Source organism: Euleptes europaea, chromosome 4 (assembly GCF_029931775.1).
Source record: "Euleptes europaea isolate rEulEur1 chromosome 4, rEulEur1.hap1, whole genome shotgun sequence".
Taxonomy (NCBI): domain Eukaryota; kingdom Metazoa; phylum Chordata; class Lepidosauria; order Squamata; family Sphaerodactylidae; genus Euleptes; species Euleptes europaea.
The window spans coordinates 45,172,867-45,189,571 of NC_079315.1; the positions used below are offsets into that span (position 1 = coordinate 45,172,867).

The 16,705-nt window shown below is 45.6% G+C and overlaps 1 protein-coding gene across 1 annotated transcript in view; it reads left to right on the top strand.

Annotated features, from left to right (window-relative positions):
- The window catches only part of LOC130476971 (glycine dehydrogenase (decarboxylating), mitochondrial-like), a 59,111-nt gene that overhangs the window by 18,684 nt on the left and 23,722 nt on the right, over positions 1-16,705 (top strand). The window contains exons 4-6 of the mRNA XM_056848972.1: positions 4,250-4,385; positions 11,427-11,591; positions 15,803-15,880. Coding sequence (XP_056704950.1) covers positions 4,250-4,385; positions 11,427-11,591; positions 15,803-15,880 — 379 coding nt within the window. The remainder of the gene's footprint in view (positions 1-4,249; positions 4,386-11,426; positions 11,592-15,802; positions 15,881-16,705) is intronic.

Sequence of the window (16,705 nt, forward strand, 5' to 3'; positions counted from 1 at the left end):
AAGGATGCCACCTTTTCCTAAACTTCAGTTTATAAATTGAGAACGTTATCCAACCCAGCAATATTTTTCCTATAACAAAACTGGCCTTAGTCACATACCCAGGTGGTGTTTTCTTATGTTACAAATCAGTTCTGGGAGCCTCTACATTTAGCTGATATAAGCTGCTATTTGTGATATGTGGAAATATGTAATTTTCCAGACACATAGTAGCAGAGGTCCAGGTAAAATTGAGCTGTCTCCAGAGGAAAGTAGCGCCCTGCCCATAAATGTTAATATTGTACTGAATGTGCAGTGTCCTTTCTCTTTCCTGTTCACTTCTGAGATAACAGTGCCAAAAGATCAATGAACTCTATTCTTGGTACATTAAGATCCTTACTTCTGATCATTACGCAATACAGAGATATGAACAGGGTCAGCAAAAAAACAAACATGCTAGCTACCATTTCAGTGTAGTGGGTTTGTTGTAATGCATTTGATCTTAGCTGCTGGCCTAGAAAACTAGAAGCACTAGTCAGAGGAGGATGGCCAAGTTCCAAGTGTTTCTTAATGGGTGTTTACAGTCCTTGTATTTCCAGCTCCCTCCTCCCCGTTCATTGAGTACATTGCTTTATAGCTTTCTCATTGCACAATAGAGGGGAGAGCCTCAAATTAACCAATTAGATTCATAATCAAAGTCCAATGTCCATAACATAATGATAAATACTGAAGTAACTTGTTAGGGGTTGATCTTAATATGCATAAGAAATCTGGTCGGCAACCCAAAGTTATGCCATTGCAATATTTCAAAACATAGAGCTACTCCAGCAGCCCAGCCTAATATGCTGAAATCCCAAGCATGTCAGGTCCAGTATTTAGGATTAGGGTGCTGGAGACACATGCACCAAAGCACTTCAGAAGGTCAATTTCGTGATATTGATTGATTTTTGGGCTGACACCCCCCCTTCTTTGAGTGTGTGCCTTTGGCATCTGGCATTTACGGTATCCTCATTCTGGATTTTTGTGTTATCTACCTGTACTTCCATCAGTTTTTCTGTTTTACTTTATGAACCAAATACTAATTCTGCTTAGTAACTGGGAGGGGAATAGCATCACTTTAAAGAAAGAAAAACACCACCACCTCCAACATATTTTTGAACCAGTCCTAGTGAACAATGGCAATCTTCTTGATATTTAATTCTGGAGATTTCAAGTTCTAGAAAAAACATAAATTGACCGAATGCTGTTTATTGTATGAGTATACCACATATAGTGTGTTTCTGTATGTGGTGTCATGTGTTGTTAATTGCCAGATGCATAAGCACATTTGTGTATTGGAGAGGTTTGGTGTGTTCTGGAAGGCCCATAATATTTGGGGTGGGGATGGCAAGACCAGAAAGAGGAATTGGAGAAATTACCTTGTGCAAATGGCAATTTGAATCTCATTTTGGGTTACATAGAATAGATCATAAATGTGTTAGGTTTTTGACCTAAATGAGGGAAGCTGATAACCCTAACTGCATCTTTCAGCAGGTGTTTCTCTTGTAAGTCAGGCTTCTATTACCCATCTCCACAGAAAATGCATTCTTCACTGTTCTGCTAAGAATGGAAACTATTTCTGATCACACTTCATTGTCAACTGCATGCGACTTAGAAGGTTTGGATAACTAATAGATTCTTTGGTCAGAACTTGTGATTCCACTGAAGCCACTAAGAGTGTTTACATTAATTCCTAATTCATACCAAGGTTTTTCATTTTATGAAGGGCTCATTCGCCGTTGGCTGATACTTGAATCTTCCATTTGGGTTTAATTCCAGCAATCCTTGTTTTTTGTCCTGTTTATGCACTATTGTACTTTGAAGAATTATTTCTAGTTGATGTAAGGCATGCCTTCCAAAATTTGTTTGAGCTTAAACATCTTAATATTAAAAAATGGTTCTAAACTGAACTTGTATGCAGTATTTTATAATATGTCCATATCAATCCTGTTCATGACAGTTGTCAAAGAAACCGTAATTGGATTGGATTGGATGTGCCTGTATGAAATGGGAAGAAAGGTGAAGATAGCTGCCGCACTTTAAATGTTTCTTAAGAGGAAAACGTAGACAATAAGTTTCTCTGACATCTGAGTCTATGACAGTTTATGCTGCGCTTGGTATAATCTGTTTTTAAAAGAAACTGAAGGTCACATGAACATTTCTGAACTACTTTTTAATTTGTGCAGGTGTGCACCTCTTTCTTTATATAAACTAAAGATTTATGTAAAGAAGTGGTCCTATGGATCAGCCACCTGAAAAATGAATTGGCAGCCCTTACTTGATGACTTCTATGGATTTCCTCCTGTACCTCACTACTAGTAATTTGCCTTAATAGGCTGTTCACACAGCTAACTTAACCTACCATGTCACAGTGCACATAGGGAAAAAGTCTCCAAATACTGAATTTTTGTCCAAACTAGCTGTGTGAATCAAACCTGGAATCCAATGACTTTTCCTTTTTAGCAACATTCTCACTGTGTGTGATTTCTTTGTAGTGTGTTTTTCTGTGAGGACCCTAAGAAGCCTGTTTCTTGTTTGTGTAACATACTTGTATTTATTGCCTCTTTATGGAAATGTTTCTTTGGTTTGAAGCACAACCTGGAATTGTATTACTGTATTACAACAGAATTGTATTACTGTACAACAGTATTGTATTACTGTATTACAACCTGGAATTGTATAACATAGATTTAGTCAGCCTTTGAGATCTTGTAACAGTGCAGTCCCAAACAGTGACACTGCTCTAATCCCATTGACTTCGGTGGATTTCGAAGTGGGTAACTCTCTTTAGGATTGCACTGTAAAAATGTGTGTGTGTTGATTCCTCTGTTGCCTATGGCTGTGAACCAGGGGCTTTCTAAGCACGTTCATGGTTGATCTGCAATATTTTGCTCTACTCGTATGCTGGACACAACAGAGCTGCGTTATCTAAGGGATGGCAAATGCGATGCTTGTCTGGCTAGAAAGTAGGTTTCAAACAGTCTTGCCCACCTGAAGGTTTGCTCTCGGAGGACACATAAGCATGAGGAAAGTAAATAGTGTTTTCAAGGGTAAGAGTATACCTTATAAGCAGCTAAGGCTACTGAAATTGTTTATTCTGGACCAACCAGATGGTGGCTGATAAATCCCCACCCCAGCTATAAATTCAGTGGTTTCCCTGTCGCCAAAGTAGTCGTGTGTGTCATTCAAGGCTTGCTAGTGAATTATGGTTACACTGCTTCCAAGAATGAAGTAAGTTAATAGAAAGCTGTTTTTATTCTTGTCAAATACATTTGCTTCCCACAGTGAACCATGTTGCATGGCATACTGTTCAGAGGGTCCCCTGGACCTCAGCAGCAGCTTCTCGAAAAGTGGTAGTGGTAAAGAAACAGCTGCCATAAATCCTGTGAAATCTTTTCCTTATTGGGTCAAGTCCTGCAATGTAGCTGCTCGGTTATCACAGCTTCTATGTCACTGGCGACTGGAGGCCATGATCTTAGGGCAGTTCACTCCTTGTAAGAATACAAAAGACCCATGTGATACCACATATCTGCTGCTTGTAGTAAAATGGGGTTACTGGTTAATGTCTTAGAGCAGAGGCCACCAACATAGCACCTGTGGGTGCCATGACAGGCACCAGGAAAAGTGTTGGTGGGCAAGAAAGTGGGAGGGGCCAGAGGAGGCTTTTGCTGAGCTCATGTAAAGGGAATAACCAGGTTGGATACCTACAAAATTAAGACAGATACTGCCATATAAGGGTTCTTAGCTAGCTCAATATTTACTTTGTGTGCGTACAAAAAATATTTTAAAATAATATGTGAATTTAAAAGGCATTCTGTTTAACAAAGCTTCTGCTTGAAATGTCAGAATTCCTATCAGAGTTATGCACAGCTTCGCTGCCTGACATTTTTGGCAGACTTCACCTCCTGTGGCAACCATTTTGTGGTTCTCTTCACCATGCTGTATTAGAATTCCAAAGGTGTCCACAGGCTCAGAGGGGACCTCTGTGTTACAAATTTTCAGAATTACCATGTGGTATGTTACATTACTCATAAGAAAGGATTCAGACGTTCTATGTGAGATAGGATGTATAGCCTAACTGATAAAATCAAGCAAGGAAGGAGGCTGATAGCATAGGAGGTTCAGGTCCACTCTAGCGGGCGGTAGCCCTTGGCTAGTATTGTAATGCCTGCAAAAATGTTCAGCATTATTAAATCCTTTACAAGATGTACACTATAACTTTCTTTTTAATTAGGTGAGAATGAAATTCTTGAAACTTTATACAATATTGCCAGCAAGAACAAGATCTGGAGATCCTATATTGGCATGGGTTATTACAACTGTTCAGTCCCTCAGGCCATTGTGAGGAACTTGCTGGAGAATGCAGGATGGTAATGTACACTGTTTTATCATTAAATAAGTTTATGATCCATTAATATTTTTCAGCTTATTAACATTTTGGGATATATAAAGGTACCCACACTGTATGCATCTACTTTGTAATGCTTCAAGATGTTAATTATAGGAAAACAGCATCTGTAGAATTAAAGTTTTTTAAGGAGCAAAAATATTTCCTTTCAAATATGTAAGTCTGATTGTAGAAACACATTGTTTTCTTTATTTCTTTGCATACCACCAGCTTACTATTGTTGTTGGGAATAGATCTGTCTGCAAAAGTTATCTTTTATCACATCTTTTGAATGTATACTTTATTTGAAAATTTACAGTTTTAGAATTTCACTGAGTGTAAACTTAGGAAAACTGAGGTTTGAGGATATTGGGTCCTGGTATATAAATCATATTAAAGAAACCTTAATTATTAAGGACTTATTTATGGTCTTTGCAGGACCCACTGTTCAGACAGTTTAATTCAGAAAAGTAGAAACGTGAAGTGTTAAAGAGATGTGAAACAAACTAATTGCAAATATAAAATAAATAGCTTTTAGCCAGCATAGCCTGATCCTGTCTTTGGCTATTGACAGAGGCTTATTTGCAGCAGCTACTGTGGTGTTCGGAGGGAAAGCAGCATGGTATAGCCTGATCTCATCAGAGCGTGGAGGCTAAGCAAGATCCTTGGAAGGGAGACCACCAAGGAGACTGCAGAGGAAGGCAATGGCCTCTGCTTTTCACTTGCCTTGAAAACCCTTGCTGAGGTTGCTGTAAGTTGGCTGCAACTTGATGGCACTACGCATGCAGGCACACACACACACTCAGAGTGATGTCCATGTTGGGCCACTGGTGAACTCAAATGTAAAGGCATCCCTTGCCTTTGCACCTCTTGGTTGTCACAAGTCATACAAGGCTCCTGCAATAGTCTATAACAATGGCCTGCAGAGGCCAGTGGGTACTTTCTATCCCATCCTGCCCTAAAAAAGTCCCTTATGTGGTATGTTCTTGCAATTCAATGGGATTTCTGCTGTTATCACTACCAGAGGACAGATGTCACAGAATAACATCATGTGAAGAATATGGGCTATATCAGTCTTGTAAATAAATTCACAAAAGTTAGTAGCCTAAAACTATATACCTTTGTTATTTGTGGCTTCAGAGGTAATCCTTCTTGCCTTGGCACAACTATTATTCACCACAGGCAGCTGGCCTCTTACAAGCTTAGCTTATGCAACAGAGGGGGGGAAATGTAGAGATTTTATATTGTTAAGCTGGTAAAACCAAACATTTCCTACATGTCTAGTAGATTACTTTTAAATAAGCTTTTATTGGTCATCTTTCTAAATCTAGTGTATATCAGGATGCTGAGCAGCATGTTAGCAATAAATATGCATTTGTCAAGTTTCTGAAATTTTTGGTTTGCATGATTAGATTTTTTTTGAATATACAGAGGGAAATGTTTAGAACTCTGTAGTCATTTTGCTATGTGTCACAGCTTTGCAAATCACAGCAGGCTATTAAATCCTTAGAAATATCTGAAATTCTGTTTCTAGAAAACCGTGCTGTTCATGTAAAAAAATGCAGCTCCTGTGTACCAAAATGTCACAGCTTTAAGAAGTGTTTAGAGGAACATTCTGAAAGCGTGTTCATTCCATGTTTCGGTAAAAATGAGCAATGTACACTTAATGGGCATGAAAATTTGGTCCTTGAAGTAATTGACAAGGCTGAAGAAAAGAATATAAAAATGTATGGGGTATGTGGGTTTTTTTAAAAAAAGTTTTTTCTAAGTTTGCAGTGAGTTACAGGAAAGCAGTGTGAGGCCAACAGCATTCAAAGACTAATCTGGCAAAACATTCACATTCTTCTAGCAAGAATGCAACTCAATAGGGGTCTTGGGAAGAGATGAGACCTCTTGCTACTTTTGGAAGACAATTGCACACAGTCATTTATTCATGACTAGCTTCTTTATTTTAAGGTGATGTTTAGCAGAAATAGCTTGGTTGTTCTCGAGGCCAGAAGTCCGATTCATGTTCTCCCCTCCATGAGTGGAATTATATTTCTGCTTGCACAAGGGAGATGTGATTTCCACCCCACCCCAGTACAGACTCCAGTGCTGTATCTCCCCATTCTCAGGGGTCCCTAACTCTCAGGAGTAACTTTTGGGGAGGTGCAGGGGATCCAGCAAGAGGGGGAGATTGACAGATTATTTCCAGCAGATGTCCTTGCAACCCATTGCCTTAGCCATTAAGCACAAGGTGATGTTTTGCAATCCACCTGAAACTTGCCAGTCTGCACTGTATACATGGGCCAGTATTCACCTTTGCATTTGGAATAAATCAGTAAGGGGTAATACTCTGTAGAATTCTACTCAAGTGAAGAAGAGCCTTTTTTTACTTTCTTTGAATTCTTTTTTTGGCGGTAGTTGTTAATCAGGCTCAGATAACACAATTTCAGTGAATGCATAGGAAGTTTTTTGTTTTGATTTGTAGACAAATTCGTTGATAATACAAGAGATGTGTAATTCATACAATATTTGGCGAATAAAAACTTAAAGAGAAATGAAGAGGAAAGCAAAGCCGCAAGTGGGTCACTTGCCTTAGAATCAACTTGGAAACAGGTGTTGAGTTACTGACAGACTTGGATATTCAAATAAAAAAGCCAGAACTACATGTAAGATATATGAGTGGCAATCACTTTGAATAATAAAGTATTTCTGTTACTCTTATCCTGTCAGGGTACGACATATTTTAATAGTTTCAGCGCAGAATTTAGCAGTCAGAAGTGTAAACTGATTTTTCATCAGTTAGAAGCTTCTTAGCTAGAAACTCACCTGGTTGGTCAGGGAAAGTGTTAAGCAAAGGGGAAAGAACCCTTGTGCAGACTTCTTGATAGAATGAACAGCGGATCAAGACATGTTCTGAAGTTTCTATATCCCCTGACCCATAAGAGTAAAGCCTTTCTGCTGTAGGGACCTTATATCTTCCCTCCAATACCGCCGATGGTAAGGCCTGGCACCTAGCGAGGGTGAAAGTTTTCCTATGATTGATAAGTTCTAATTGGGAAAGATATGCTGTGGGGGAGATTTTTCAGGTGATAGGAAAGGCTGTGATCTCCCGAGATCTGCCTGACGTTCTATGTCATTCACCCTTTGCTTCAGAAGGCATATTGCCTGATCTTTACCCTGTGTCAACAAGGAAAGTGGAGAGAAGAGCAGCCTTTCTGTTTTGTTGTAAACTGCCTTAAGCCATAAGGACTGGAAGTTGTCCTGCAAGATCAAAGGCGACAAGCCTTGAGGGTTAAGATTTAATTTGAGCCACAGGGTAATGGAAGCAAGACATACCGTTCCTGTCTCCAGTCATCCATTTGCATTGGATACGCAATGGGGTAAGTGGAGGGCCGCTCTTAAAATTTTTGATTAGATCCGCTCCAGTGGGGCAAAACAGGATGATGGTGGTCCAAGTATGGTCCCATACAACAGTTGGGCCAACGTTTTTGCTTAGTATAGCTTGAGAGCAGCTGGAAAGAAATGCCCTCCCTTGGTTCTTAAAATTTTAATTATATTAAAAGCGGATTTGTGCCCTAGCTCTGCAGCATAGTCGCTGTTGGCTCTTCTTGAACCAGAGGCATGCAGGACCACTCCAAGATACTTAAATTTGGTCACTTGTTCTATTTTGTGGCCATTTATGCTCCACACACGCACTTTAGGAAGCCCACCAAAGGCCAAAATTTTAGTCTTTGAATAGTTTATCTCTAGATGTTCTTTAGAGCAGTATTGTGATAACCTCCTCAAGGCTCTTTGAAGCCCAGACGGGGTTCTAGATAACAAAACCGCGTTGTCAGCATAAAGCAGGATATGAATGTTACTATGAGCAAGTTTTGGAGGATGAAAGTCAGGATCCTTTAAACTGTGGACCATGTTATTGATATAAAAGATGAACAGCTTAGGTGCCAGAATACAACCCTGCTTTACTCCTTTAAAGGTGTTAATTACACTTGAGAGGTGTCCTAGCCTGTTGCATTTCTCTTTCTTCTAGATTGTTTAGCATTTTCATTTGACCCAAGAATAGGGTAGGTTTAAATAACCATCGTTTTGGCTCAGTAACCTACAATCAGCTGTTAGCAATGTAACACTGGGGACTGTATTCGGCTGCACATGTTTTGGTGTCTGTACTTCCTGAATGTTTTCACACTACCTCTCTGGTGTGGAGTTGCCTTAGAAACACAGCGAATTAATTCCAGTGATGTGACAAGAACATAAATGAATGGGCAAAGAATAGAAAGTATGTTTGGCTTCATATGAGAGGTGACAATGTGTCTAGACTTAAGCCTAGAAATCTGCTTTGGTAATCATTTTTAATTATTTTGAGATTACTTGAATTTGTGAAGTTTCATGTATATTGATTAAACGTTTGGCAAATGCTGGATGATACTAGCCAATTTAAGAAACAGAGCATGTCAGTATCCATAAAAAAGCAGTTATAGTATTCAAATGAACTCAACGGAAGTAATCAAAATAGGGCATATATGGGGGCGAGTAGAAAAGAAGTAGTTTCCAGGGACAGTAATAGTGTGAGTGATGTGCAGGAATGACCCTCTGTGTAAATTGTGGTGTCACATGGGGATTTAAAAGTTTCAGTTTGAGGACAACGTCTAAGCTTATTTAAACATTGGCTAGTATTGATACTAAAAGCTCTTTGCTTTTACAAAGATTTTGGGTTTTGTAGTTAATTCTACTTTAAATTATGCTGTTGGAATTATGGTTGCCAGGTCCCCCCTGGCCACTGGGGATGTGGGGTAGGGTTTCCAGATTCAGGTTGGGAAACTCCTGGAGATTTGGGGATGAAGCCTAGGGAGGACAGGGACGTCCGTGGGGTACACTTGCATTTTCTCCAGAGGCACTGATTTGTATAGTCTGGAGATGAGCTGTAATTCTGGTGGGGGGAGGGGGAGGGCAAGTCCCACCTGGAGTCTGGCATCTTTAGTTGGAATTGATCTAAATCTTCTAACAGTCTTCTAACAGCCACTTTCAGTGCAGCCATCTGAGTCTTTCCCAAAAGTCCCTCTGAGGACCACAAAATCTTCAGGAATGATGATGTGACAGAGGGTGGGGGGAGAGGCAGCAAGTAGGAGTAACTTACAGAAATGCTGTCCATACACTCTTGTAGCAGTTTTCATCCCAATTGCAGAGCTGGCTCTACTAGCGCAAGAGTGTGAAGGAAGTGATTTTTGCCAGTTTTCCCTTTTGCTGCAGCTTCATGACTCACCCTGCATGGTTGTAAAGGATAAAAGGAAAAGCTGTCGACTCCCAGCAGTTTTTCAAAGAGCTTAGGTTGGGGCTTCTTTGAGAAAGTAGCAGAGATCTGCTCTGTGAACTTGTTAATGTTGAAGAAGGCTTGGATCCCATCCAGGATCATTATAATATATCGCTTTGCTGACCAACCGCCTAGTTAGGGAGTCTCTCGAACTGGCTACCAAACAGCAAGGTTCACCCCAAACCCAATTAACCGCTGACCCTGGCATAAGACTGAAGACACAGGAGGCAGTAGCTGGATGGAAATGGCCACAACTTTTATTGGTTACAGCAAACAGGCATTGGCATGGCATTGGGGGCATGATCCCAGTCATCAGCTAACCCGCCTGTCAGCCAATGCATTTCTCCCAGCCCACATGCTGGGAGCTGTATAAGATGGTAGTTTTATGGAACCCACTTGGACGGAAGCCAGCTGTGTGGTCCCCCTGCCACATGGTGGGAGGCCAACCCGACTGTCCTCGAGCTGGGCAGGTCCCCTGACAGCCCCCGAGCTGGGCTTGTCCCAATCAGGCCTCCCCACAAAATCCCTTATTGGGATCCTCAAAGTGGGGGAAAGGGGGCAGGCAGGCCGGCTTTCCCATAAACTGGATCTGGCCCCCATGCCAAACCGCCAAAGTTGTGATGAGAAAAACAAACCTTAACAAAAACATGATTAAAGAGAAACAAACTTTAACCACATGATTAAAGGAAAAGTGGGTGGGAAAAAGCAAACCCGCATGGTGTCTGGACCAGGCGAGGCCTGCCTTTATTCTGTATGGTTGGACCTGAGTGGAAGCACCCAGGTCCGAGCAAACAGGAAGACCTACCCCCTGAAGCCCCCATTTGAATTGGGGGGCAGGGCGGCAAGCTTCTCGCTGTTGCAAAAACACCCGGCCTCACCCACCTGGATTCTGGCATGCCACCATTTATGTGGCTCACTGCAACAGCGTGGGAATCCCTCCAGGACCCAAGATACCTCCGCCCAGCTCACAACAACCTTTGAAGACTCCTGCGCTGGCTCTATCCCCTCCTGAGTGCTGGCCAACAAATGGGGGCTCGGAGGAGCCCAAGCTTCTCAGAAGGTATAGTTCTTAAATCATGAAGGTGAGCTCTCTCCCCTCCCTCGCTTAGTTTTATCCAGCCTTGCAAATAACACATTACTAGTTTATAAGCTGTTTGAATAGTCCATCTGGAGGAGTTTTACTTGTCTAGGCAAGTAGTTACCTACAAGTTTGTTTAATCTGAAGCTTAACTATGATGTGTCTTTTCTATTTTTGTGATATTATAAATATAAATTCAGAAGCTGTTGGAGGGATTGGCCTGCCTGTGAACAGCTTCAGAGACTGTAAATGTTCCTGTTATTAAGAAAAATAGGAGATCCTGGATTAATGTAGAAACTTAGTAGTCATTAATGCACTGATTGAGCTCAAACATTTTATTAAAAAGTAATATATTTTGGAAGTATATTTCAGAGTATGTTAGCTTTTATTATTAATTAAAATGTTTCTTATGCCTGAACAAATATCCACATTGTTAGAGAAGTTAATTTTCTTCCTTGCTACACAAATTTAATTCTAAAATTGCTGATTTATCCAGTTCAAATGATAATACAAATGATTATTTTAATTGATTTGCCTACAATTTTTTTGTAATAAAATTGCTCATAGATGTGCAACTCACCTTCTTATTAGGCAAACATGCTTTTCTCATTGCTTGAAGAGGCTTGATTTCTGAAACCTGTTAATTTTAATAGGATTACCCAGTATACTCCTTACCAGCCAGAAGTGTCCCAAGGCAGACTGGAGAGTTTGCTGAATTATCAGACGATGGTGTGTGACATCACAGGAATGGATGTGTCCAATGCATCTTTATTGGATGAAGGAACTGCTGCAGCAGAAGCGATGCAGTTGTGTCATAGGTAAGCAACTTGAATGCATATGTGAGTTGAATAATTCATAATGAAATGCTTTACCTTGCAGTTTTCTTGTATTAAATAGTTAGGCTGGAGGCTTGAGTTGTGCTTGAACTTCTAAATGATAACATTCTTCCTGCCAACCTGCCCAGAAATGGAAAACTGAACCACAGATGTTGAAGCCAATCAGAAAAGAAGGGGTAGTGGTTCTTGTTTGCATACTATATGTATGCCATGGAAACTATTAACAGCCCATTCCTGAGACCACAGGCAGGCCGCCAGTAGGCCTCCTAAGGGGCTTTGCGCCGGCGTGCACCGGCAAGAAAAACAGCAAAATTTGCAAAAGAAGCGAGAGGCTGAGGAGTGGGGTGGTGGGGCAGGCACGCCACGGCGTGGTCTCAGGCCAGCCAAGGCCGGTCAAGTTCACAGGCCAACTTCCGGGGGAGGGAGTTAGCAGTGGGGAGGCGGGCCACAGAATGGTGATGGGAGGGGCAGCCCGCGAGAGTGGAGGGGCCACCTCAGGCGCAGGGGTGCTAGATGAAGGGCGGGGGCTGCGAGGGAGGCGGGGTGAGCAGGGCAGAAGCATGTGGATGGGAGACCTCCCGGAGGGGCCAGGATAATGGCAACAGCACTCAGTAGTGGCCATCGAGACAACGAGTGAGTAGTCAACAGCGCCACCCTCATGGGTCCCCACAACCCTCCCAGTTGCACCCAAGCACCACCCTTTCCCAGCACACAAGCTCCAGGGTGGCCCGGGGGACTGACAGCGAGCCCCCCACACACACACACACACAACCCAAAAGAAGGGCTGGGAAGGCAACTCTCGGACGAGAGAAGCTGCCCATCAGCCCCGGCTGTGGCAGCCAGGAATGGGCTGACCCTTGCCTGATGGGTGGCAGCATGTGCCGTCTTCCCACCATTGGAGAGGTTGTCCCCCTGAAGAGGGGAGGAGGGGAAAGGGGAGTGGGAAGGGGGGAAAACACAGCCATGCGACCTACCAGGGGGCTAACCGCAAGAGCAGCTGCAATTCCGCTGGACTAGCTGAATCCTTCCTGCCACCGGGGCAAGTCACAGGATCGGCTCATCTTCACGGATGGCCACTCTTGTGGCCATGAAGGCCCCGGGGATCCCAGTACCGAGGGCATGGGACAACCTGGCTCAGAAGGCAGCCGGAGACAATGAGGCTGGGACGAGCAGTGGCGGTGCGACCCAAGTGGGAACGGCACATCGACATATCATGGTGGACCGAGTCCTGGGGAAAACCAGGGGCCTCAGCACGGGGGCAGTGAGGGAACACATTAGAGTTGGCGGCAGTAGCGCTGGGAGACACAGGCTGGACACTAGTGAGCTGAGAAGGACAGCGGGGACTCTATGCAAATGTCCGCGGAGAGGTCTGGGAGCTGCCACTTCAGTGATGCCAGACCATGCCCTATCTGGCTTCCCGCGACCTCCACAGTCGCTGTGGGAGCTAGCCAGCCACTGAATAGCAGCCTCCCAAGATAACAGGCGCCTAGCGTGGCCCGCCCTGGAGACGGGAAAAGAAGGGGTCCGCACATGGGTGGCCACAAATCCCCCAGCAGTTTGGGAGTCCCATGTCTGGGCTGGGTGCCCCGACCTGGTCCCCGTCACCCGCCACCAAGGCATGAGTCCACAAGCACCCCCGTCATCCAGCCCATCTGAGGTGCGAGGCAGCTGGCCATGGGGAGGGTGCACACACACAAGAGGAGGATGGTGAAGACAGTGGGGCGACTCGGTGATCTGGCCATGGTGCTGGATGGGGCAGTCCAGGGCCGGCGGCCACAGCCCCCTCAGACGGCAGGGCCATCAGAAGGGAGGTGGCGGGGGAGGCTGGGGCATGCCATCCGCAGGATGGAGAGGGAGCGAGGAATGGTGTGGGTGAGGGTGGTAGCGAGGTCTGTCTTTGCACCAATGGAGAGGTGGGGAGGGTCAGTCGCCGTCCAAGCTTGGAGGTGCCATGCAAGAGCGAGCACACCTCCGGTGGGTGGGGCGGGGGCCGACAGCAGCTCCATCGGCCCCGGTGAAAGGGCTGCTCAGCATATAAAGGCATTCCGCCAACGGGGCGAGCCTTGGGAATGACACATCTGTACAGATGGCTGTTCCCGCTGCTGCGCGAGGCCCCACGCAGCACAGTCTGCTTTGGCATGGGACGTCCAAGCTTGGAAGACAGCCAGACACCACAAGCGTGCGGCTCCTTCCATCTATGTGGAGATGCCAGACCGACATGTCATGGTGGGCTCGCTGCTGGAGATTGCGAGGGTGGGGGGCCAGGGCTGGGGCCACAGGGCCTCCGTCCATGGCTGCCTCCTGCACTGGGAGCCCTTCCCTGGCAGCGCCCCCTGCTTGTGAGGTCACCGGTGGCTCCATGCAAATTGCCAGGGAGTTGCCACCACAGAGACGCCAGGCCATGCCCTTTCCACCTATCTTCACGCTAAGCGGCTACCATGGGAGCTGACCGGGTGCTGAAATCCTCTCTCCCAGGAGTCGTGCTCCTTGCTGCTGTACAGCCTCAGCAGGGTGACTATCGAGGGCATGAGACAGCGAGGGCCACAGTCATGGGCCGGGTGCTAGTGGCCAGGGAGGCTTGGGGGAATACACCCCCCTGCCGCTCCACTGGATGCGAGATACGGCTCCCGACCTACTGGTTGTCAGGGATGCCGCGGTCTGTGGAGGGCGCGTCTCCCTGGGGGATCAGAACCCATACAGGGAGGGGACAGGCAAGGTGGGGGAGCATCCAGCCTCCATGTCCTCAGGGGCTGCTCCCTGCGCAGGATGCCGAGGACCTCACCCTGGCCAGAAGGGCGCTGTCTGTAAGGTCCTCTTCGGGAGGCCACCAGTGGTGCGTCGCCTCACTGCTGGCATGGGCTGGGTTGCAGGTGGGGGAAATAGAGGCCGCTCACTGGTTCTGGGAGGATGGGAAGGGACGGAGCAGGGCCAGATGGTGAGGGAGAGCAGATGTCGGCCGCAATCTCTCGCCGGGACTCCAATGCAGCCGGGTGCCTGTGCGTTGGCCAGCCGCCTTGTCCCAAGACATAGCTCTCCCCTCTCTCCCTCCATTCCCCGCCATGCCGTCGGCCCCATGAGGGCTGGCCCTGGCGGTCTCCAAAGGGCAGATGTGGAAGAAGAGTGAGGGGCCATGACTAACAGGGCAAACAGACACCGACAACTATCACACAATGGGCCGAGATAGGATTTCCTGAGCATGCCTTGGAGGGTCTCCCCGAGTCACAGTTGGTGAGTCTCCATGAGAGCAGCACGCCTGGAGACATGAGAGAGGCTGTGGCGGGTGCAGCCGCATGTACCCACCCCCCTGCAAAGAGGGCAGCATATTCTCTATTGTTAACCAAACAGGGGGCTCCCTCCCTGTGAGGAGGGCTGATCGGAGCATTGGTGGTGGTGGGCGTGGATGGTGGTGGAGCGGTGGGTAGGGGCAGCTGGGGAGGAAGGCTGCCGCCCCCTGCCTGGCTGCTGAGCTTGATCGTGCCACGTCAGTCAACAGCAGATATTCAAGTTCAAGGGCTGGCTCTACGCCTCCACTGTCAAGTGAGCGCCAGCCGCAAAGTGTGGCTTTTGAGGGGAGTTCGCGGCCCTGAGGCCCCTCCTCCGGTGGGGTGCCGCCACTTCCTGTCCTGGCCTCATTGGCCGGCCTGGAGTTGGCTCCAGGCAGAGAGGGGCGGAGCTTGGGCGCAGCGGTGAAAGGAGGGTCTGGAGCATTTGCATGGCGGTCAGTGGGCTGCACCAGGTCAAGACCTGGCATAACTTTTTGCTGGCAAAAAAGGGCGTTCCCGGGCCGAATGGGGCTTAGGAGGCCGACTGTGCCCCCACAGCTGCCACCGGTCGCCACAGCGCCACTCAGCCGCTGGTGCGGCCCTTGCGCAGGTGCACCGCTCCCTTCTGCTGACTACTGCCGCCGCTGTAACTGGCCGCATGCTGGCGCCCACGCCATTTGCGCCTGCGTAAGTGCTGTTTACGCCAGCGCCAGGCCCCTCCAGCCTCCTAAGTACTTCCGGCCCGATTCTCAGGAATGGGCTGTAAGCCTTGTATGCCAGAAACTACTTTTTCCTGAGAGAAGCATAGTTTAGTAATCTTGAAGACAGTATATTTGTTTATGCTATCATTTTAAATTGAAATAAAGAGCTGTATTCTTTCCTTTGAAGCATATTTAAAATACTTATATAAAGTGCATTTTCCCCCTACAGGCACAATAAGAGGAGGAAGTTTTATGTTGACATCCGATGCCATCCTCAGACGATAGCTGTGGTGCAGACTAGAGCAAAGTAATATTTGTTTCATATTCTCTTAAAAAGCAACATAGGCATTGAAAGGGGGATCATTAAAATGCTTATTAATTCTAGCAAATCAATTCTGAAAGTGTTCCAGGACCAGTGGGTGACCAGGCCTTCCTTGAGGGACAGATTGTTAAAGAAAGAGCTCATCCAAAACGTGGGTTTCAGTACAGCTAAAATAGCCTAGTCAACACATCCTGTCATGGGAACAAACACCAGTTGTGTCTTTGCTTCCTGTCATTCCGTTCAAGACCTGTTTGTCAAGACCATCTTGTTCTGGAAGCCAGATGCCCTTCCCAAGTTAAAAAATGACAAGATGCTCTTAGTCTGAACTGTTTCTCTGTCTTGATCATTTTGTCTGACCTCTGAGACACCAGGACCCCTTTTTTCTGGCCTCTGCAGGCTAAGCAATAAGCTAGCAATCATACACACAGTTATATCAATGTGTTTAATCTAATTTGATTATAATTTTGATTTACTGATTAGCTAAATCTTTCTACTTATCAACTGGGACTAAGTCAGCATGCATCTAAAGTGATGTTCTTTAGGGTATAATTTTTACAGAGACTGAATAAATATCACATGTAGCTATTATTAATCCATATGTTGTTGTCTACTTGGAAATAAAGGGATAGATCCAGAGAGCCCCCTGTGCAAACAGATGGCATATCTGCTTGAGCAAAGAGGGGTCCCCACAGATTCCTACCTACCAACCCCCCATGCCCAGTACATTCTGTTGGGTTCCCGGTCCTTAGAAAGAGTTTTCAGAAGGGGCTGAAGTAGGGAAGAAAAATCAGGAAATCCTTTTTCTGTGCT